Source organism: Zootoca vivipara, chromosome 3 (genome assembly GCF_963506605.1).
Source record: "Zootoca vivipara chromosome 3, rZooViv1.1, whole genome shotgun sequence".
Classification (NCBI taxonomy): domain Eukaryota; kingdom Metazoa; phylum Chordata; class Lepidosauria; order Squamata; family Lacertidae; genus Zootoca; species Zootoca vivipara.
This window is the reverse complement of record NC_083278.1, coordinates 10536525-10561101: the sequence shown is the minus strand read 5'-3', so window position 1 is coordinate 10561101 and position 24577 is coordinate 10536525. Positions and strand designations below refer to the sequence as shown.

The 24577-nt window shown below is 39.7% G+C and overlaps 1 protein-coding gene across 4 annotated transcripts in view; it reads left to right on the top strand.

Annotated features, from left to right (window-relative positions):
* RANBP17 (RAN binding protein 17) overlaps positions 1 to 24577 on the top strand; it is a 160567-nt gene that overhangs the window by 108374 nt on the left and 27616 nt on the right. For 3 of the 4 annotated variants that reach the window (XM_035110145.2, XM_035110144.2, XM_035110143.2), the window contains exons 20-24: positions 4283 to 4371; positions 8532 to 8639; positions 11316 to 11398; positions 15556 to 15770; positions 18033 to 18171. In XM_035110145.2, the coding sequence (XP_034966036.2) occupies positions 4283 to 4371; positions 8532 to 8639; positions 11316 to 11398; positions 15556 to 15770; positions 18033 to 18171 (634 nt within the window). The remainder of the gene's footprint in view (positions 1 to 4282; positions 4372 to 8531; positions 8640 to 11315; positions 11399 to 15555; positions 15771 to 18032; positions 18172 to 24577) is intronic. The other variant, XM_035110147.2, reaches the window with a different exon arrangement.

Genomic DNA, 24577 nt, shown 5'->3' with positions numbered 1-24577 from the left:
ATGACCCTTCACCTTTTCCCCGGCTGTTATTATATAGTAGAATTATGAGGGTAATATTATAGCTGCACCCAGAAGTGCAACTATAGTTAAAGGTCTGTCAGACTTCCCATTAGAAAATCCTGTTTTGGGGTGTTTGAATGGGTTATCTTGTCTGGCTCCACTTGGAACAAGTTAGCAATGTGGTGCGCGGGCTGTCAAATTGCAATTTCGGTTTTGATGGGTCTTTTGCCCCCATGTTGCTGTTACTTTTAGAAAGCCGCGGAAATTTATTTTAAGAAATTGTGGGGGGGGGGAATCAGCAACAGGCCTAGCAAAGTGGCTTTTAAAGCAGCCTGCCTGTTCTTTTATTTGTAATTATGAGATAGGCAGTAATTGTTTCAAAATGGAAATGTGCTTATTCATCTGAGTTCTGGTTACCAAAATTCTCTCTGCACATTTTCACATTCAGTCCTTCACATAATAACTACATAGTTTGACAGTGGTTACTATGCATCCCAGGAATGAATGTATCTCAGTGGTACATGTGTTGTGATCCTTCAGTAACCTTATGTTCCTCAGATTAGATGCAAGCCATTTGAGGTTCTTTGAGGATATAAACAAATAAGCGGGGTTTTTTATTTTTAAAAAGCCAGTTGCTTATCCCTGTTTCTGCCTCCCTTAATATCACACAAATCTTGCAACAAGAAAATAAATCATGCAATGAGACTACTGTTAAAGGCCTCTTCTGAATTTTTCCAGACCATGCCACCTTAAATCTATACTTTTAGATAGATTCATCTTACTGAAATCTGAAAATAATGAGTCTACACCTGCTTTGAGAGCCTAACATGGACTAGTAAGTTGATTATTGGTCTTACAATGAATGAATGAATGAATTTGGTGGCCTTAACATCCTATTAGTGTCAGCATGTGATCACATAAATGTTTGGGGCATCTGTTCAATTTGAGCATTTGTTTTTACCATTTGGAATAAGTAGGATCTTCTGGCTAGTGAGGCTCAGTGGAACTTCATGAATTACCATTCATGATTCTCTCCGCTTAGACTTACAGTGTATGGTGTGTTCTCCATGCTCGTTGTTTTAAACAACAAATGATGACCCAACAAAAACACATAGTTCTCACATTCTTTTTCTTTCATATGACATGTGATTGGTATTTTTCACACTTATTCATAACTTTAAATTTATTTAGCCCCTATTATTATCACAGAATCTTTGTACAGAGGGAAAGTGTGTATTTTGTAGAGACCTGAGGGTGATGGATAGGTTGGAAAGCATCTTGGTGCTTCCTGCAGTCCAAGATGTGTTGGGATCCATAGCAGTGAAGACTAAACCAGCCATTGAAAGGAGAGGTGGACTGGTTTCACCTTCTCTGAACTGTCCCAGATTGACTTTGTTGCATGGATTTCGGTGTGAGTCATTAGGGACTAAATAAACCAACCTCCAAATGCGGTAGACTCTCCTTTTTAATTGAAACTGGATGGTCGTCTGTCAGGGATTCTTTGGGTGTGATTCCTACATTGCAGGGAGTTGACCTAGATGACCCTTCCAACGCTACAAAGCTGTGATTTCTATGATCTCTGTAACCATACACTGTGTTGCTTTAGGTCAGGATTCCTCAACCTCAGCCCTCCAGATGTTTTAAGACTACAGTTCCCATCATTCCTGATCACTGGTCCTACTAGCTAGGGATAATGGGAGTTGTAGGCCAAAAACATCTGGAGGGCCGAGGTTGAAGAAGCCTGCTTTAGGTAATGGCTGACTTTGCTACTGTAAGTTATATACATTTGCCATTGGAAATGATGAACATTTATAAGGGGAAGCAGGCTTCATCTGGAAATCATAAGTAAAAGAACTAATAGAAGAAACAGGGTTTTGAGAAATGACTTGGGTAGTTGGAATTATTCATACTGTCACATCATTTGTATTGAATGACAGGCAGCACATCAGTGTAGTCTTGGTCATAGAAAGGTTTCTGTGACAAGGTCCATTCTGAGGTCTCATTGTACGTCTAGTCCCAGAAAGAGAATTGTAGCATAACCAGGTCCTGTCCAAGCCATATAATTGTAAAGTGCCCTTTCCCCCTCCTGACACACTAAGTCCCATCCCAGATTCTAAGCTCAGTGGGTTATATTCTCCAAGCTGCCTATTCAAAATAGTGGCTGTGTTACTTATACTCAATGTATTTTGCCAGAAATGTAAAGAAATTTGGACTGAATTAGGTCAAGGGAGTGAGGGGACCTTATAGTGATGTTCGTAGAAACACAAGTAATACAAAATAGTCATGTGTTCAGTGGTATAGTGCTAAATTTTGAAGTGCTGGATCCCCATAGCCAAACCCCAAGGGGAGGGAGAGACAGAGAAATGGCTTTGAAGACATGGGTTCCCATCCCTGATCATCCATGAAGTTCACAGAGGACCTGGGACCAGTCACTGTCTCAGCCTAGCCTGCCTCACAGGATATTGTTATGTGGATAAAGTGGGGGTGCTCCATACCCCACTGCACTCCAAGACTCTAGCAAATGTTGTTATCACTTCTGAATAAAGGCCCATCACTGTGCTCACCCTCCCTACACCATTGCAAATATACATAAAATATATTTGACAAAATAACCTGGATTTTCCTGTATAACTTATGCAGATTAAGCACATTTACATTTGTTTCTTTGCTTTGTGTTATTGTTTCTAGTTCTAATCATGGGGAAGGGCAGGTTTCCGCGTAGAGTATTGCAGATCTGGGCCCTCATTGCTGGATATCCTACCATTGCTCCCCACTAGGGCGGTTTGCTATAAATCTATTTCCACAAGAAGAAGAAAAAGGCAAATATAAATCAAAGGACAGGGTTCAATTACCTGGTTCTGTTAGTGAAAACCAGTGTAAGGACTCCAACTACTGCAATGGAACTGTCTCCGTCATCCTCCCTGTGCCGCCTCCAAGTCTGCTGGGTGGGTGGGGGTCAGGAGAACCCCCAGAACAGCACATGGCAGAAGGGAAGGAGAGAAACAATGGTGCAAAAAATGGACACAATATCATGCTAATTTATAACTTCTTTACTAGGAGTCTGCACTGGTTCTGTGTGTACCCCAAATTCCTATATGAATTGGGGAGATTCAGGGAAGGGTCCCATATTTCTGAGTAGATTTGCACCATTAGCAAGGCATTTCAGGGACTCCCCAAGTTTCCGAGCTGCCCTGCGGCGTTACCTGTCCCAAAAATAAAAATAAATGCATGACTTTTGTAGTTGTTTTCTGTTAAAAAAGGGTGAGATGGGGAACTTGGCTCCTTTTCATTCTTGTTAGTTTGGGTCCATACGTTGTCGGTGTAGGTGATACAGGCTGCATAGGTGCTATGTTGCGAATTCAGTAGGGTGGCTGAATATAATTGATGCCTCAAATTAGCCCTGCCTTGCAGTAAACATAATTCTAGCAAACTATATTTCTTATGATAAACCCATCTGATTAACCTTCAGACCAAAGAATTCCTATTCCGAGTCAGTCTGATTAACATTCTCATTTTAGAGCTAACCATATGCTGATGGCAATGTCAACCCCCATTTTTTGCAGTCTAAAAATGGCATACCGGTACCTAAAAGCACCACTTTTCTCTCCTAGAGAGAGGACAGCCATGTACACTTGAACTCTACATATATGATTTTAGGAATTGTCTTTTAAACAATTTCAGCAGTTGAATCTGTTTTATAAAAAGGATGCATGGGTCAATCTTTAAAAGCAAACATTTAATAATAATAAATGTTTTCAGTGAATTGCATTTTGCTGTATATATACTCAATAATGAATATACTAAATAATCATTATGGAAATATATATTCATACCCCATACTTAGCATCTATTCTTGTTTCAAACCTAAAACTAAACAGCTAAATAAATTTTGCTCAGACTATTTCTGAGGGATAACCAAGTTGGAAGAGTGACATCAGTGAGAATTAAAAAGAAAAAAAAATGAAAAGGGGGATATAATGGAAGTTGCTTTCTGTTTAATGTGTCTTCTGGGCTTTAATTAATTATATGATTTCATATCTACTGTTTCAAGCTGAATTCATCTTATTATTTCTATTGATAAGCTTATTGCTGTGCAAAAAGCACTTGATTAATATTAATATTTAAGTTGGAGACTTAAAAGCTCTAGTTTTTTTTAAAGAAAAAAAAGACGTTTACGCTAATGAATTAAAATCAGATATTGTGCTCATTATTGGCTGATCATGACTCCATCTGCTCTGTGCTAACGTGAAAATCAATTACTGTGTCTCTTTCCCACTGACAGCGTATGTTGATCGGACTGGCGAGAGATCTTCGAGGGATTGCCTTTGCTCTGAACACAAAGACCAGCTACACCATGCTGTTTGACTGGATGTATCCTTATTACACTATGACAATGCCGGCTCTGTGCACAGAGGGATACCAGGTCCCTTGCATTAGTTTAATAGTGTGGCACAGTGGGGAAGAGGAAACAAAGCTAAATGAACTAATGTGTAATCAGCTAAAATTACAGTACAGTTGCAATCATACCATTAACTGAGAGGGCAACATTTGGAGAGAGACCACAAAGAGGTCACTTTTGGCAGAGCGGGGGTTGTGCCACACTAATCCCTAATTATTCTCCTACTCTATTGTTAGCCTGCAATACTTAGATAAATTTAAAGCCCTTTAATTTGCAGTGTGATGTACCTCTGCTGTCGGGGCTCCTTTCTGATTTCTTTTTATTATCGTCATAATCCACCCATTGAAGAAATTGTATTTAGTATATTTAAGTCATTACTGTATAAGTAACTATGTGATCTCTCATGTGACATTACGCATGCTGTAAGATTTCCATTATTTGAGTCTTCTATTAAAGGTAAAGGGACCCCTGACCATTAGATCCAGTCATGACCGACTCTAGGGTTGCGGCGCTCATCTTGCATTATTGGCCGAGGGAGCCAGTGTACAGCTTCCAGGTTATGTGGCCAGCATGACAAAGCCGCTTCTGGCGAACCAGAGCAGCGCACAGAAACACCGTTTACCTTCCCGCTGTAGCGGTACCTATTTATCTACTTGCACTTTGACGTCCTTTTGAACTGCTAGGTTGGCAGGAGCTGGGACCGAGCAACGGGAGCTCACTCCGTCGTGGGGATTCGAACCGCCGACCTTCTGATCGGCAAGCCCTAGGCTCTGTGGTTTAACCCACAGTGCCACCCGTGTCCCTTCTATAATAGTCTTCTATTACGCTGTGCTAGAAAACCAAAATTACTTTGTCTGCAAATGTTGGGCGCTCACTTGTGGGATTGAAAGGTTAGCAAGTTGAGCAACTTGAATTCTTAGGGAATTTAAGGGTCTGAAGCCTACAAACCCATGGGCTTTCTGGACCTTTATGACCTGCCCACCTTAGGTAGTGGCACCTGCCCTGTGGAATGCCCTCTCATCAGATGTCAAGGAAATAAACAACTATCTGACTTTTAGAAGACATCTGAAGGCAGCCCTGTTTAGGGAAGTTTGATGTTTTATCATGTTTTTTATATTCTGTTGGGAGCCGCCCAGAGTGGCTGGGGAGGCCCAGCCAGATGGGCGGGGTATTATTATTATTATTATTATTATTATTTGTTTGTTTGTTGTTGTTATGATTGTTATCATCATCATCATCAGGTGGATAGTATATAAAGTGTTTCTTTTGGGCTTTAGCAATTTTAAGATGTTCCAGTTGCAGGTTTTCTTAAGTAATGTTTAAACTGGTTTTTGTGTTACTCCTGCCTTTTGTGGTTTGGGTGTTTTTAGAAAGAAAGAAAAAAGACTCCTCACTCTAAAAATAGGATTTATTTATTTTATTTTTAATTTTTTTGATTCCCTATACTGTATGTAAAAAATAAAAAATAAATCCAAGCAGTATGCAGATTAAAACCTAGAAATATTAAAATTGTATAAAAATGATTCAGCGGCAAGTAGAATAAAAGGAAGAGGGCAAAAGATGAAGCAGACATCATCAGTCATATGCTTCCATTTCAGATGAACAACATTTTTAAAAGATTCAAAAGTTGTCTTAAATTTGCTAGTGGTGACCCCCTTAGATATCCTCTTCAGATTTGAGGAAACCACTCTGATTTTACTTCTGTCCACTAGATGGCAAAGATGAACAGAATTCATAACATCTTTGACTTGGTCTTTAACCTGGGAATTATTATGTTTTATATATTATAACAGTTCTTGGGTAATGTTTAGAAGCGAATAACCCAGCAAGCCGAATAGTAACATTATCCTGCAAAATAGGATTGTTTGTAGCAGGCTTGCTTATACTAATTGGGTTTCTGTAACAAATCAGGCTCCTTGGAAAAAGGCCAAAGGCTTTTCATAATTGTATTGACAAGAAAATGAATATGATAAATGGTGTTCATTCAGTTGAGAAAAGATTTATAGTTTTTCCCTGTGGGCAAAGGATGAAGAGCAAATATGTGCAATAATAGAAAAATCTGTTACAAAGTTGTTATTTGATCTCTCATAAGGCTTTATTAAAATATCTCCAAATATTTTAAAGACATTTCTGGTGGTAAGGTATATAGGCTGTTCTTGAAGTATTGCGAGGGAAGGTGCATGAAACTAAAAATATCATGAATATGAAAGTCATTCATTTCTTTTAAAATATTGATATGTCAAGCTGTCAGTGATTCAAGTGTTATATTTTGGAAGTTGGTTTTCCTTGTATATTCAGCAATACAACATATTAGGTGTGCAGGGTACTTTTGAAAATACAGGAACAATATTTTCTAAGACCATGTGCCCTTAAGCATAAAATCAGAATGCAGTTTCATTAACAGAGTTTTCAGTAGTCATGCGGTTCAAACATTTACTTATCTCAAGAAACTACACACTTTGATCATGTTACAGGACCTATTTTGTGATAATCCTAAAGAAACAGGTCCTATAACATGATCGAAGTGTGTAGTTTCTTGAGATAAGTCACATGACTACTGAAAACTCTGTTAATGAGATTGCATTCTGATTTTATTCATTTGAATGAGTTTGTGTTAGACACTGCTTTCAGAAGTGTAGCATAACTTTTAAAGTAAATTTGATTCCAGTGTACATTTGATTGCTTATATATTGATGTCTGCAGATCAAACTTTAGTGGGGGGGGGGCTTAGTGGAGGAGGGGAAATTCAAGTCTTATCAATTTGTCCATAATTATCCATTTGTCCTAAGATTTCAATTTCCCCTTCTTGCACAAAATGCTTGCCCGCAACCCCTGGCCAGACTTTGGGAGATAAGATTTTTGTCCATAGGCACGTTATAAAGCGCAATACACCCTTCCAGACCATGTAGACCCTACTTCTGAAATTCCAAGGGTTCAAACCCATAGGTTTTGGCTTCTGGCGGCGATCTTTTGCTCCCTCACTTGGTAGGTTTTGCCAGCTCAGCTAAACTTAGACTGCCCAAAGGAGCAATCTTTTTAGGATAATATCCACAACAGGTGCCACTCTGACCAATGGACATCCCATTGCCAGAAGTCTTCGTCTCTTAGCCTCCAGAATGTCCAGTAGGAAGATCAGGTTTTAGAACCCAGAATAATGCGCTCAGGCCCATCACATTTGCCTTCCAAGTTGACAGGTAACTACATTCACATCATGACCTACAGTGCTGCCAGAAAAGCCTACATCACCAGACAGGGAGCCTGTGCTCAAAATCCCTGAAGGAGGAGGCCCTCCTGTTTGCTTAAGGAGAGAGTCATCAGGGCAGAATCAAGTAGACTGGCTCAGCTGCCAAAGTCAGGACCCTCCCTAAAACAGGAGATATTGCAGCAATCTAATATCTACTTTATGTTCAGAAACTCCATTAAAATTATTTATTTTTGCTAAGAACGCAGAACATCCAAGTTATCAATGAAGGAAAGCAGATATTTTAAAAAAAGTTGAATGAACTGTGTATGAAGTTCCTTCTGTCACTGTTCTAGGCATCCATGAAATCAAGGGTGCCAGAAGCCATTCTTCCTTTGGGTTTCCATCACCTAAACTTTATCTCCAAATACCTACTGCTAGAGCTCCTCAGTTTTGATTGAACTGGCTAGCCATATCACGATATCTGCAGAGTTTTTACAGCGGAAGTTATCAGAGCATTTTGCTCTGATGGCTTTCCATTTAGGACTAGGAGCATTGATATATTGATTAATATCCTTGTTTTTCTTCTTTTGTAGCTACATAGGGGTTTTTTATTAGTGTTGTCTGTTCTTAAACTGTTCCTCTAACTTTAGCATGGTTGATTCTTTCATTAAATTTGCCTCTGCTGTTATTGGGCTGCCAGAAGTTGGACCCCTGTCAGCAAGTTCTTTGATTCTCTAGTGATTGATACGACTACAAAACAAGATCTTCAGTTAGTGCACATTAAGATTCTCTATTGAAGCAATTTGGCTTGGTTTCAGAGATAATTTATAGCAGCTAAAGAATAGACCTCAAACCTTAGTCATGTTTTTAAAAGTAAGTTTAGAAATGAAGCTGTGTGTGATGAGCATCTTTTATTAAGAATTTTATCTTTAACCTACATTATGAAAGATACCCGTCATATCTCCCTATTCTTCAAAGAGCTATTGAGCTGTGGTATCGTGAACCAGCATGTACTACTCCTATTCTGAAGCTCATGGCTGAGATGATGCAAAACAGGTAGAATTAATTAGAGGCATGCTCAACTTTCCTGATAGTTCCCTTTAGAGATTTTAGTATATTTTCATACTTGGAATATACAGCTACCATTGCCATGGACCGTATTAAAGTTTTACTTACTTATGTACAAACTTTATTTTGCTTTTGTGGAAATCACATCTGAGATTCCTCTGGGGTCTTTTGCCAAAAGTTGATGTTGAAAGGTCACACCTTAAGGCCACGTTCACACAAACAATTGCAGTCCTTGAAGTTCTTACACAGTACAGTCCTGTGAAGATTTTACTCAGTGGTGAATCCCATTAAGTTCAATGGGACTTACTCAGTCTACGTCTTGTGCACACTGACTTTGAGAATCAGCCTCATTGAACCCAGTGGGACTTGCTTCTGAATAAATGTGCGTAGGATTCTCTACAAGTTGATCATTGTCAGGACTGCTGACAAATAGGTAGAAGGAGTAGGATTTGGGTGCCAGCAGGGCCCCCAGACACTTAGTTTTCATTTTTTAGAAAGAAAGAGTACGTCATTTGGACATTGGAACAGAAAACTCAGAGCAGCTCTAAAGCTTTTGCACTCAGCAAGCAGCACCATTGCTAAGGACGTTTAATGCTAAGCAGCCAGAGGAAGGGATGTCAACAACCCCACCTGAGACTTAGGAGGGGCCCATTCCAGTGGGGGGGGGAACTACCTCAAGTAGGATGGAGGAGGATACTGGGGAATGTTTCCTAAAGCACTTAATTTGTGTCTGCAACATTTCACTCCCCAAGTGGTTTGCCACTTGTACAGAAAAAATCATAGATTTTTTGCATGCATATTTTGCATGGAAGGAACTCCCTTGAAATAAATGAAGTTCCCTCATGGTATTGAAGTTCACACACACACACACACACACACACACACACACACACACCTCAATTCCGATTTTCCAGATCCCCCATGCAACCACTTCTAGTTTGCTTGTCATCACTGGGCTGCTATTTATTAATATACTGTAAACATCATAACCCTGGCCTTTGACAGCTGAGATGTGTGTGTTTTTAGGACCCACCCAATTCCTATGGCTATGAACTGTTTTTAACTGTTATTAACACTTAATTTTAAAGTGTTGTAACCTGCCCTGGGACCTGTTGGTAAAGGACATGTAATGTAATAATGATTATGATGATACAAAAATATAAAATACAAAATGAATCAACAAATACAACCCAATAATAATTAAACACCTTACAGCTGTAACAAGTTAATAGTCCTATGGACTACACTATAACACAAACATACGTTTATCGAGTTTGGCAAAATGTTTTGTATGCATATGTTTTTCTGAGAGTTGTGAAATTGCACAAATTTGTTGCTTGTTCTATATTTGGAACTTGATCTTTCATCCAGGAGCTCAAGGCCGTGCCCATTGTCTTCCCCTGTCCCCTTTTACCTTCACAACAGCCATGTGAGGTAGGCTAGGCTGAGAGCTGGACAATCTTAACATTCATTTATCTATATCACATGTCTCTAAAATTAATAATGCTAAGGAGACATTATAGGAGAAAGTTTTTGGAGACACATTTACAAATGCTCACAATGCAAAGAGGTGCTAGTAGATTAAATCTTCAAATGAGGAAACTCATTGAACTATTTTGCATATTCATGGTATTCATCTACCCATTGGTATGCAAAAAGCCTGTATTGTTCCCTTTAGAGAACATCATCAGGGATGGGTTTGCTTTTTCTGGAGTTGTGTATTGAATTAGGTTTTACAGGTTAAAATGCATAATACAATACACTTTGACATGGTGAAAATATGTTACAGGGTATCAAATTGTGCATTATGATAGAATTAGGGTTTGCTTCAGTTTCTTCCATCTGCCAGATGTTACCATTTTCTACAGCGTATGTAATACACACGTTTTGCAAAGCATTTTGGTGCCATACAAAATTGCAGCTTCTTGTAGAGAACTGAAAATCCGATAGGTCTTTCTGGTATCCACAAAGCTTTGCCTGGCTATATGCAAATGAATTTTGCTCCATTCCTTCATTATTTTAATTATTAATTTAATTTAATTTAATCTAGCATTTCACAAAATAGCACTGAAGCTGTTTACAGAAGTTCAGAAGATGCAATAAATGAAAACATAACTATAACAACCATTTAAACCACCAATAAACCATTCATAGTGCTGTTTTTTGTTTAGTTTTGTTTTTAAAATACTTTTATATATTTAAACAAGAACATATACTTTAGTAACATTAAAATGTCTGCCCACCAAAGCAACAGAAAGCTTCAGGGGTTTCCTGAATATAAGTTGAGATTGCAATGAAACATTGCAGTGTAGGGGGCTCCTGTCCCGTGTTCCAGCCAGCAAGACATACCTTCTTTTAAGAGAATATATTCCATTGCCCTCCGCATCCCAACAATTACATAGTGTTCTGTGGCTGCTTAACATGCTCAGCCCCCATTGGACTGTTTTGGGGTACATCTCCCCACTCAGCCTCTCTGTGTTTTCTTTCCTACTTCGGCAAGTCTTGGGGGTTTTCCTGCGTCTACCTCCCTCTGGTTTCTCAGCACCCCTGATTTAGCTGTTTGACCATCATAACTCAGTACCCGAGTTCACTGTTATAGCATGTATGATTAATGTTTGTTTTATTGGGTTATTTGAAGAGATGTTGCTACTTTCCCCCCCCCAGATCGCAGCGTTTAAATTTTGATGTGTCTTCTCCTAATGGAATTCTCCTCTTCAGGGAGGCCAGTAAGATGATTTGCACTTACGGTGAGCAACTGTTGATGCTTTGTTTTATATATATATATATATATATCACTTTGCCTTTTTAGAAACAAAGGGGTTTCTCATTCTCATTAAGCAAGATTTAGCTTCCAGATACGTTGATATTTGCAAGGCCTACTGTGAGAGATGATGAGTTTAAACTATTTCTGGACAGCAGGTTGCTTTGTATACACTAACCTTAGGGACAGATTCCAACAGGGAAGCCCTCATCCCTCTAGCACCACACTTGCGTGATCCTTTGCCTATCAGGCTGGAAGCAAAATAAGGCAATTTGAAAAATAAGCTAGTAGCTCCTGTATACTTGGAAATTCCCTACGTTCAAAGAAGTATATCAGTTTGTTTATGTGTTTTTAAAAAGTTAAACAAAATCAAAACAACCCCACAAGAACCTGTGAACTTACGTGGCCTGTTGAATGTTGAGGACAATTGAGACCCAGTAAGTTGAGGATGTCAGTTGGAAGTGGGAGGGAGGAGAGAAGGGGAATGGCCTGCTCAAGCCCCTAAATAGCAAAGTATTTTGGAGGGGGCAATCAGTGTTCAGAGATGCATGCAGAAATTTCCAAACTGCATCCCTGGGATCTCCAGGTAGGACTGAAACAGCTCCTTTTGGGCATGCTGGAAAGCCACTGCCTATTGATACCACTCTGTGCTATATTTGCACTCCTCTGGCATCACACTGTCGACTAAGGGCACATGTCTGAGTGGAATCCAGGTAACCATTTAAGCACTAAGTGGTCCATCATTTTACCACCCCTGCACTACACCAGACTTGGCCTTCAGTTGTGTTCCATGATAGTGTAGGCTAATCGAAAACTGTGCATATAGGTATAATAGATTCAGATGTGCTAAGTATCTGAAAGTGAGACGTAATTGTTCTAGATCCTAATATATGTTCTAGTGTTTGTAACTGGAGCCCCTTGTATTTTTAGCAGCTCTTACTACCTCGCCATTACGAAAGACTGACAGAAAAAGTAATATTTTCAATATGCTGTTTTTTATTTATCTACATTCTGTCATGATATACTTTGATGTAAGTTTTTAATTTTGCCGGAGCTTTCAGCTGTTCTAGCAGTTACTGTTCAGGGTCAGATTCAAGGTTAGTCACAGTAGCACAGAACAATTTCCTGTTCTCATAGCCCAGGTAACATTTGGCTGTGGATTACAGTTACCCCATTTTCCAGTAGCCAGGGACATTATTTCTAATGAACTTTAAATTGCTTCTAGAACATCTATTGTGGAAAGCTTAGTGTTGTAATCCATTCCACCCTAGCAACGTAATAAAATAATGCCTCTTAAAAAATGTTAAATTGTTCTTTGCTGTGTAATAAATATTAGTTTTAATAGATTGCCCATTTTAATAATGGACTATATTTTTTGCCCCGTTAACAACTCTTGTTCCTTTATACTGAGCACTCATGGTATTTACATTCTGTAGGTCTATGTATTGGCAGTTTTAGCATTTGATAAACTCGTGTAGTTTAACATCACACAATATTTTATTCTTTTAGTGAAACTTGGAGCATGTCAATCTGATTTAAAGAATGCCTCAGTTCTGTTACTCTTAGAATCCATACTCTACTGCTGCATCTTGCAATGGTGTGGCGCATGCTGTTCAAATAAAATTAGTTTTATTTTGAAACAGGGTTGGTGGTTTTCTTGCTTCACTTTTAATTTTTAAGCCCTTTTTCTGCTAAAGAGTCACTATTGTCTAGCCTATTGCTAAGTCCGCTTCTGTAACTTGAAACTGCAACCTGTTGAATATGCCCTCTCCTTCCCGCCTTCACTTCCCCTCCCCTAACAGCAAGGGATGGATCAAGGTTGCAGTAGAGGTACTGAAAGCAAACCACAAGGTTTGTGCCAGCTGCCTCATTAATAGGAAATTATCCCAATAGTGCAAGCTTACCCGGCCTGGTATCCTCCAGATGTTTTGACCACAACTTCCATCAGCCCCAACCAGCTTTGCCAGTGGTCAGGGATTATGGGAGTTGGAGTCCAAAACATATGGAGGTTGATGGTTGGGGAAGACTGAAACAGTGGGTGGTGGGTGTGCTTGACCCCTGTCCCATCCCTCCATGTCTTCCAAAAAGATGAGAACAATATCAAAGATAGCACTGGAATTATGTAATCAAAGTGAAATTTAAACACCAGCAAGCAAGGAAATAGGTGAGAAGATGATTGCATGTTGCACTCTTATCATCACAAGCTTTTAGTAGCTCTGTTATTAGGTCAGAAGGTGCGTAGCATATAGAACAGAACTCCAGGTTGATAGCATCATTCATCAAAAGCATCCTGGAAATAAGCCTATATTTCTCCCAGTATGTGTGGTGGCCACACCTCTCAGGGAATGCACAGTTTGGAAATGAGTGGTGCACTGAAGCAGCTCATTGTTCTGTTTGCTGCCTGCTTATTATCCAGCTTCCTAGCTGCCACTTCCAATGTGCCCTTGATCAATTTGAGATTCTTGTAATTCTCAGAGCATGTGTGTCCTGAAATCCCCCCCCCAAGATGCTCTCTAGCTTCCTTAAAAAGTTGGCTAAAAAATAATTTGTGAGGTATTGGAGATCTGTTGCGGGGGGTGGAGACTCGGCAACATTATGCTTTGTGAAAAATTAGAATACCGCATTTACACGAATCTAATGCACCATTGAATCTAATGCACCCCTCAATTTTCAAAACCTTGGAACCAAAAAATCTATTGTGCCATCAAATCTAATGCGCACCCTAAGTTCCATGATGTAATTTGGCCAAAAAAGGTGTGCATTACATTCGAGTAAATACAGTATTGCTCTCTGTCCAGTTAGAATTAGGGGTTAGAGATGCTGTGTGTAGGGCTGTGGATAGGAGAATTCTGGACCAATCAGCCGGGTGGGGGTGCTAGCCAGCTTGATCCCCTCACAAGTGTTCATGTGAATCCCCTTACTAGGTAGAATAGGCATGGCCAAACTTGGCCCTCCAGCTGTTTTGGGACTACAACTCCCATCATCCTTAGGTAAGAGGACCAGTGGTCAGGGGTGATGGGAATTGTCCCAAAACAACTAGAGGGCCAAGTTTGCCTGGTGCAGAAGGATGGAACAAGGGCAACTCTTTTATAGATAGAGCCCAGGAAGTTGTGTTTTACATATTACCAACAATAGTTTCCCCTAAAAGTGATACTTCTCAGGTAGTCTATGATGTAAAAGTTTTAATCCAGTGTGTTTTCTTTGGATCATTTTGCTCTTGATTATCCTGTTACCCATTTTAGAACTGTTCTCAGTTAACTGGTCAGTATCCTCTTTTGAGGCTATTCCTTGGTATTTACATGTATTCATCACTACAGTGGTACCTCTACTTACGAATTTAATGCGTTCTGAACGCACATTTGTAAGTCGAATCCCATAGGAATGCATTGGGAGAAAAAATTCGTAAGTAGAAGCGACCCTATCTAAAAATTCGTAAGTAGAAAAAATCCTATCTAAACCGCATCCAAGATGGCGGATGGAGCTCCATTCGTAAGTAGAGTTATTCGTAAGTAGAGGTACCACTGTATATTCCCTTCAGCCCAGCAGCTTGATGTGCAGTATTTCTCCCCTTTTTTTGCAATATCTCAAGGGCCATTGACAGGTGTCTTATCTCTTTATCATAGGTAGCACCTTTACAAAGGCCTGTAAATTGTTCAGCAGATCTCAAAATAGCCATTGTCTCACACTAAGCATGCCAAATAATTGCATTACTAGAATAAGGGGAAATAATACTGAAGCTTTAAACGCAGTAATTCATTCTTATGGCCTGGTAAAAGTAAACCACCTGTTTATGATCTGTATTTAATGTTTGTATATAAACAACCATGTATTTTAGAATGACCATTTACAGTATTTTAGAATATGCAAGCTCTAGAACTCGGTATCAATCTCTCTATATAGAACCACGGTCAGGTTGGTGCCTCCTGTCTTTCTTTATTATTATGGACCTTCTGTTAAAATATATTGTTGTGATTCCTTTAAAATCTTACTATTCTAGAATATAAATGTGATGGGCTGTTCAGATAATAAGAAAAACCCAGTGAAAAAACGTTAAGCAACACAGTTTTCAATTTTTTTCAGTTACTTATGTCAATTCCTCTCTTTATCCCTTATTCTCTCCCCCCCCCCCTTCCTTGCAAACAGGTAATCAGATCCTCTCCCTTGGGACTCTGTCGAAAGATCAAGTTTATCCATTGAAACTCAAGGGTATTTCCATCTGTTATTGTGCACTCAAATCTGCCTTGTGTGGAAATTATGTCAGCTTTGGCGTCTTCAAGTTGTATGGGGACAACCACTTTGACAATGTACTTCAGGCCTTTGTCAAAATGCTGCTCTCAGTATCCCACAGTGACTTGCTAGTAAGCAATTATTCATCTTGGGAGTCTTTATGCAAAATATGAAATCACCACCACAGGCTTAAAATAGAGGGGGGGGGGAATCTAGAACAACTCAAAAGGCAGTTCTTTTTAGTCTCAGCTACCTGCATTTATTTGCATTCTTAGAGTCAAATATACCATTACTATTTACATTATCTCAAAGGATAAATATTCACTTCAAAATATTTAAAATGCATCATAAGGTTAAGAGGATATTGGTCAAATTATCTTCTGTGTCTAATACCTCTCCTGAATGGCAGTAGAACTGTTTCCCACATTGTTCTAATTTAGCTTCGCTGCCATAATGCATTTTCTGTAACAGTGCACACCAACACCCTTTCTTTATGAAATTTGGGGCAAAAATTTTCTGAAATATTAGTCTCCTGACAGCTATTCATATGGGTTTAATGGCAACGATACTAACAGTCCACTACTTGGCATACGGGAGAGAGAAAATCTGCCATTGTCAAAACTGTAGTATTGAACCAAGTCGATTGTCCTTTCAGTACTAGATAAACTGGGCCTTAGCTATTTAAATTTGCCTTTTATTGGTTTATACAACTCACCCTGTAGAAAACCATTCATGGCTGTGGAAAAATGAAGTCAAGCGTATAAAGCCAGACTCTCTCGTTACAATGGCTAACCTATAAACAGTTCTATGCAGAAGCCATTTTTAATTGTTCAAGAAGATATGCATTGATTGTATAAGCAGTCGAGTCAAGCAGGGCATGAAAGACCCCCCCTTTTCCCTGCAAAAAAAGAAAGAAATTAGTGGGGAAACCTGCTGACTCTCACTACTTGCCAAAATATTCCCAAAGAAAGTTTGAGTTAATCCATGAGGCCTAGACTCGAGTGTAGTTTTGAGTCTTCCGCAGCTACATATGCTGTGCATATGCTAGACATGTACCAGATAAATTGGAAGGGCCAGTCGAGTTCCCCCTCCAGTAAAATCCCCACATACTTTGATCAGAGATGACCATGGTCTAAAAGCTGCGTGTGTGTGTTGGGAAAATACTGGAATTGTATTTCTATAAAACTGAAAAATAAAATTTGTAAAAGCATGACATAAAAAGGTAAAGGTATCCCTGACCGTAAGGTCCAGTCGCGGACGACTCTGGGGTTGCGGTGCTCATCTCGCTCTATAGGCCGAGGGAGCCGACGTTTTTCCGCAGACAGCTTCCGGGTCATGTGGCCAGCATGACTAAGCCACTTATTCAACAGTGCAGCCTTTTCAACAGTGGAATATGTGGAAGAGCCAATAGGTGGTAGAATGCCACAGGAACAATTTTGTTAAGGAGTTAATGTACTGTGATTATTATTATTATTTTTAAAAAGGCAGCAATAGGAGAGTTGTATATTTCTCCCTCAAAACGCATGCCCCCAAATGATTAAGCTACAATCAGAGTTTGAAGGCTAAATTCTGGTGCATATCCAGCCCAGGACACTGGTTTCAGTAAGAGCCTGGAAATAGACTGTCTTCAATCTTAGGTTTAAAATTAAGGGCATGATACTAACTCTCAGAGGACAAGGAACAAACAAAGCCACGCCTGGAACAGAATGTTGTTTGGGCTATGTGGCTGTTCTGTTGCTCCTTCATGCTGTATGTCCCCAATAACAGCCAGGAACATATCTGTGTTTGCAGAATGGAAGCAAGATTTGCTAATGTTTTTAAAAAGTTAAGGATAACAACTGGTAAATTATTAGGTGTTATGGCTGATGCTTTGTTGCTTAGAGGCAATGGTGCATATTCTCACTCCCTTTTCCCCCACAGAGTATGCCTACATGTGCGCAAATGCACACAATTCTCTCTCCTCTCTCCAGTAGGGAAGTCAACATATAGACAGAATTGTGTGTTCTATACTTTGAATATTGGCCTTAGTTAGTGGGGAAATCTTTAGTGCTTGTGCAACTCCTTTCCTCTTTCCATACTTAACAGAACGAAGTGTGCAAAATGATCTGATATATGAATAAGCTGGCTGCATTTGCATAATTAATACAAGTTTCAAAATGCAGATTACTTTGGCATCAGTTTGGTGGTCTACAGAACTGACTAAATACAGCCCAGGATATACTGGGGTTTGTTTCCAGTGTTGATTTAATGCAGTAGATAATCCAGAATGCATTGAAGTTAATATATGTTTAATGCATTGAAGTTAATATGTGCAATATATGTTAATAATCCACATGGAGTAACTTTTCACCTGTTCTCTTTCTCTCTGTCTCTCCCCTCTCCCCCAACCCCAGCAATATCGAAAACTAAGCCAGTCTTATTATCCGCTCTTGGAATGTCTCACCCAGGACCACATGAGTTTTATCACCAGTTTAGAGCCTCATGTACTAATGTATATATTTACTTCAATATCTGAAGGACTTACTGCACTGGGTAAGTACACCATGCAATTCAGCTAAGGAAGGATGTAAAAACTACTCTGCAGCAGTCAAAAGCAATATGGTATAGCTTCCAGAGAATTTAATTTTGATGCTGTGACTCCAATGCTGCACAGTATTATTATTTTTATATAAAATGGTTATTTTTGTGGGGGGAATTAACAGTTCTGGTCCTCAAGCAGTCAAGGGTATAGACATCAGCTCATGGACGTCAGCGACAAAACTCCCAGTGAATTTAATGACAGATAAATGTGCATATTGCTGCCATTCGTTAAGAACTTTGGGTGCTGAATCATGGTCCATACACACTCCTCATTTAAATTCAATTTTTGTCCCTTTCTTCAATGTGGCTCCAAACAAATTTTTTTATGTATAGTTCACTCTCCTCAAGAACATTCTAACCAGGCATTGTTTCTGTATCTCATTCAACCTTACAAACAAGCCTGTCACCAATATTTTCATTTTGCAGAGGGAAATGACTCAAGCAATAGTTGTTCCTGTGACTTCATTGGTGGGCTGGAATCTGAACTCAGGCTTCCTGGTCCAAGTGCATAAAATTGCTTCAAAATGATGTTTCCTGTTCCTAAAGTAGAGTTGGGTGTTTGTAAGGATGGTGGATGTTAGTGGGGATGTCAGAATATTGGAAATTCAACTGTCTCTCAGTTGAATTGATGGATGGAGTTTACTTGTATGGCACTTTTCCACAATGAGCTGTGGCCAAAGCGCCACACAGCAGACATTCAAAGCATTAAAATACAAATGCAAATACACGAAATACAGAGCCATGTCGGTAAATTCACAAATGTAACACCGACCAACTCATAAGCACTCTTTTTAAAAACTGCAGCCATGATTTTTACATGCACAAGCAGTGGGCAAATACCATCCAACAGTTAAATACAAAACTAGGCCTTGGATGTGCTAACATCAGACCATTAGAGTAAGCAACCTATATCCTGTGCTTAGTAGAACAGAAGAACATCTGCTAAGACGTATTTATTTGCTTGTTTAAAGTGTTAGCCCTTTCTGCCTTATGTCATTGAAGTGCTTGGCATGTATTGTGGATTAAACAGTAGAGCAAAAGATGTGAAAACCCACATTTAAAAACTTTTTTTTTATACAAGTATCCTGAATGGAAGTACTGTGTGCATCATAGTTCCACACTTTACAGTATATTCAATACCCTGCAATAATATTTATTCCTTTGGTATGCCCTGGTTGTAAATCATGTGTAATGGAAGCCCTCATATAGACTTCGCTGTAAAGATAAACACTTTCAAGAGCCCTTTTCTAAAGTGTTTGCCTGGCTTTTCCACATCCGACTAAAACCTTTTAATGTATCTCGTACGATGTTCTCCATAATTGCCATGTAAAGCTTTTCTAATTTTTCTGTGATTGATAACATACTGCCATTCATTAACTAAAATGAAAGCATAGCATTTTTTGGTGTCCTGCCATTTTAATTGGATGTTAAATAGATTAATTTGTTTACTTTTAAACTCCCTTAAAGAATGATCATTTAGGTATGGTGTAAAAAGAACCTAGTCCAGGAGCATTAAAATCATTGCGCTTGTACCTCTCCCTGCTATCTTCATCTTAAATGAAATAAAGCTCTTAGTTTATGGTCTGTTCAGTAATGTTGTCAAGTGTTGAAAATAGTTCTCCCATCTATGCTTATTCATAAAATGCTAGGGCCAAATGGGCCTTTTCAAGTAACAATAAATAGCACCAGCACCTTGGTGCTAGTGTAATAGGGAGTTGGCTTGAATACAGATGTCATATTCCCTTTTCTCATTAGCCAAGTTGCCTACCAGATGTTTCATGGTATCACTGCTGCAGACACTTCCCCTCTCTCTCTTTGTTTACCAGAGCAACAATTGTCATTCCTTCTCCTCCTCCTCCCCTTTTAACTTGCTGCCTGCCTGCTGTTTGTCTGTCTGCCTTGAGTAAAATGCAATAAGGACTGCATTCGCGTTCAACAAATGACTCTGCTTGTCCATTAAAATCAGCGCGGGGGTCTTGCATCACATCCTCCTCTGTTACACTCTTACAATAAGAAGAAAAATGAGTGCCACAAGCATCTTTGATATACAGTTATGGGAAAATATAAGTAGCTCTTAATACTTAAATTGCATCCTCGTGAGCAGATGAGAGGGTAGACCTCTCCACTGTGCTGCTAAGATCACTTACAGAGGAATATAAAATATCTACTTGTACAGTATCAGCATGTTTAGAACAGCTACTGGTTTCTAAATGGATGTTAGTGATTTACTTTGTGTTATTCAATTTTAAAACAAATAGAGTCAAAGCACTGGTTTAAAAGTACTGCAAAACTCGCTTATGAAATATGCATTTCCAAATACATTTCTTAAAGTGTTCATTACTTCCATATGCAGCTACAAGGCCAGAAGCCTTTAGAAGTGAAAACATAATGGGCCTGATCCTACACTGTTCACATAAGCCGCCCTCATCCCCTTCGTTATTCAGCAGCTACTAAATACCTAGGGCTGAATTGGTGTTCAGTTATTACCTTTATAGAGACTAATCAGGAGGGCTAAAAATGTGGTAGTTGAATTCACTCATACCTTTGTACTGCGTAGCCTATTTTAGGCCAGGCAATATGTTTTTCTTTACTAAACATTGTTTGAAGAATCTTGTCCTCTTCTTTTTAAAACACACGTTTCTTTGTGAGCCGGGTTTTTGTTTTTCAATAAGGGAACCACTATTCCATTCAAATAAGGAAAGGGCTAACATTTTATTTTTATTTTTTTAGGCCAACCTGCACTCTACCTAGAAGATTTAGAAATCTTACATCCCTTTTTGCTTTTTTATTTTATTTTTTTAAAAAAACTTAGTTTGGACAGTAAAGGTAAAGGGACCCCTGACCATTAGGTCCAGTCGTGACCGACTCTGGGGTTGCGCGCTCATCTCGCATTATTGGCCGAGGGAGCCGGCGTATAGCTTCCAGGTCATGTGGCCAGCATGACAAAGCCGCTTCTGGCAAACCAGAGCAGCACATGGAAACACCGCTTACCTTCCCGCTATAGCAGTTCCTATTTATCTACTTGCATTTTGATGTGCTTTCGAACTGCTAGGTTGGCAGGAGCTGGGACCAAGCAACGGGAGCTCACCCCGTCACAGGGATTCGAACCGCCAACCTTCTGATCAGCAAGCACTAGGCTCAGTGGTTTAGCCCACAGTGCCACCTGGGTCCCTGAGTTTGGACAGTACCCTCCCCCTAATCTTATTCCTGCACATTTCAGGGAGAAAGAATGGGCCTCCCCACCCACCCACATGCCTGTTTTACTATATGTTTGTATGAATGTGTAGCTTTTCAAAATGGCATGCATGCCTAACATCCGGTGCACATAGACCAGAACAAGACACTAGATATCTCAGAAAATACCTGGAAGCTTTCTGCATTATTTGGGCCTATCCACATTGGATATTTCTTATGCATGTCCTATTGAAGTGTTATGCTTACATGTGGACATTGGGTGGTTTCAGAAGCTGAACTTGTGGGCCAGATGGGTGAGTAGGGAAGGCATAGGAGTGGCCAGGATTTTTGTTAGGGAGGGACAGAATCTCAGATTTTTATTTATTTTTATGTATTTAGGGGCAGCTGCCTCCCCTTCACTACACCCATGAGGGAAGGTATGCTCTTTTCCCAGCCTGTCTACCCAAAACATAGGAGAAAAATTGGGGGTGATATCTGAACCAGGCTCTCACCATGCAGATGCTTTCCTTGGGTGGCCAACATAGTAGATTAATTCTGCAGTTTGCAAAAAAATTACTTCATATATCTTGATGGCTGGAGTTGGGTTCTTGGACATCTCTCTCAGACCTTTGGTTTGAATAATGACTTTAGTTCACTGCAAAGCAACAGTCAGGTTCTCAATTGACTTATAATAAATCGCAAAAATTAAACCAAAAAGCTCAACAACTTTGTGTCCGTATTTTCACTTTTTGAAATATGGCAACCCTAGTCTGGCTATTGCATGGAAAAGATGAAAACAGGAAGTGTGGGTAATTCACATTTTTCCTCCCTCCATTTCTATGTCACAATCAATCCTGCCCTTGGAAAAGGTGATATCAAAAATAGAATTACAAGGGGAAATGGTGGAGAAGATGAGAAATCAGCTTTTCTCCACCCCAAATGGGTAGGGTAGTCATTGGTTGTCTACATACATCTTCTTTCAAATTCCACTTTTCACAACCTGTTCAAATGATCCCAATGTCAGAAGTGAAAAGCCAGTCCCACCCATGACCCAAATTGAAGCTTGTTTGCTTTGTCCCAAAGTACTCAGTACCACTGCATAGTCCCACTCTACATTGGTCCTGCCTTGGGTTCCACTTCAGCAAAAATCCCAAGGACCAGACAGAGAAGCCCAGAGGGCCTGAAGTTGCCCGCGCTGTTATAGGGGGTCTAGGAAGCTACATAGGTGTAGGGGAAAAACTATGTACACTGTTAGATGTGACAACATGGATGTTTATTCTGCCTGTTGTTTAGTCGTTTAGTCGTGTCCGACTCTTCGTGACCCCATGGACCAGAGCACTCCAGGCACTCCTGTCTCCCACTGCCTCCCGCATTTTGGTCAATCATCTGCTATGATTACACAAATGGGGAAGATACTGGCAGCTTCCAAACACAAGCCTGTGGCCAAATTAACTCAGTTCTCACAAATGATTGTTACGCATCATTCATTTTCTTGCTACAAGAAGGTTGTCTCCATTTATAGTGAACATTATGAATCAAGTAGCCCTGAGATCACAAGTCATCGTAATACCTCCCTTTGCACTACTGAGTTCAGACTGCCATGCCTTGGGAGAAGGAATTGCTTGGTTCTGCTTTTTTGTCCATTTTGGAATTTAAAATATCTCGATCTTAAGCTTTGATCCTGCACTTAATGTAGTGAATTCTATATGACTTGACGTGTAAGGATTTCTAATTTCTCCATGTTAGATTCAATACTTACATACTGGTGAGATGATAAAATGAGATAACCATGTATGTCAGCAGCATGGTGAATGGGTGGGGCATTATTATGAGAGATGGATAATAGATAGATTGGGTAGATTCTACAAAGAAACTCTCTGGGAAAGAGATACGAAAGTTCACCTCCATTTGAAGCCAGTAGAAATAGGGATTATCAGAAATTCACAGGAATGTTTCATACTTGGTAAGATTAAGAGAGTCTTGAGACTAATTGTGGCTGTATTGTCTGCAAAATCCTTTCTAAGACCTCGGGAGAACTTAGCTTAGGAAAAAATATATTGCAATGATGTTCAAATACAAGTAAACTTGAAAACAACGTTTATGAAGCAGAACTGGCGCAGATCAACAATCTGGCCTCTAGAGAGAAGTTCTCAAATGCTCACTGCAATATTGGCAGGTTTCCACTCATCACAGTTTAGGGGGATACACTTAATTGAGTCTATCATACACCTTCTCTTTCTCTTCCAAATGAATATTTTAACAATTTAATTCGTGCACCCACCCAAAAGCTAGGCAATCAAAACCAATTCTATGGTGACCTAGATTTGCAGCCCTTAGAGTCAATTGTCCTCACTTGGGAGCAGGTTGAATCCCCAAATGCTGGCAATCTCCTATGAATGTGATTGTTTCTTATACCAGCCTCTGTTCCATTTTCTTCTCCTTTGAACAAAAAGGAAGACAAGTTATCTGCAGTAGCTTAAAGCGTGACTGCCGTTAGAACTGAAAAAGAAGCTGCACATGGATACAGAGTAATGCTAGAAAGAACTATGGTGTGGGAAAAGAAAACCCAGTAAGGAGAAACTAGATAAGATTGCCTACATTTATAAACAGGGCACAGATAGAAAAGAACCAATCTATTGTTGCCATATGCTAATGCATATAAGCAAACAGACTCTGTTTTCATTGAACTGAGGCAGCATGTGTTGGAGTAAGGTTATGATGATATAATGGCAACATGAATATTATCCACATTACAAGCTGAGCAGATAATTCTAGTTAGTGCGAATACAGTGGTACCTGTCCGCCTCGTCGAGGGCCCGTTCCGTCGAACATCCGCAGCCAGCCCGGAAGTACCGGACCGGGTTACTTCTGGGTTCACCACTTGCGCATGCACAGAAATGCAAACCGCTCCACATGCGCAGATACGGCGCTTTGACCAGCGTCCTTTTTTGCCAGCGACCAGGGCTCCAGAACTGATCCCAGTCGCAAAACGAGGTACTACTGTACAACGAACATTCTCCAAAGAGTAGGCAAAGTTACTGCATCAGTAATATATGGATTTGGGTTGACTATATCGAGCATACGAAGGTATTCTGCTGTTAAGTATTGCATTGAACCTTGCAAAAGTATTGCATTGAACCTTGCAAAAGAGAGGTGTAAATAAAGGAACTGAGGTGAGGAAGAC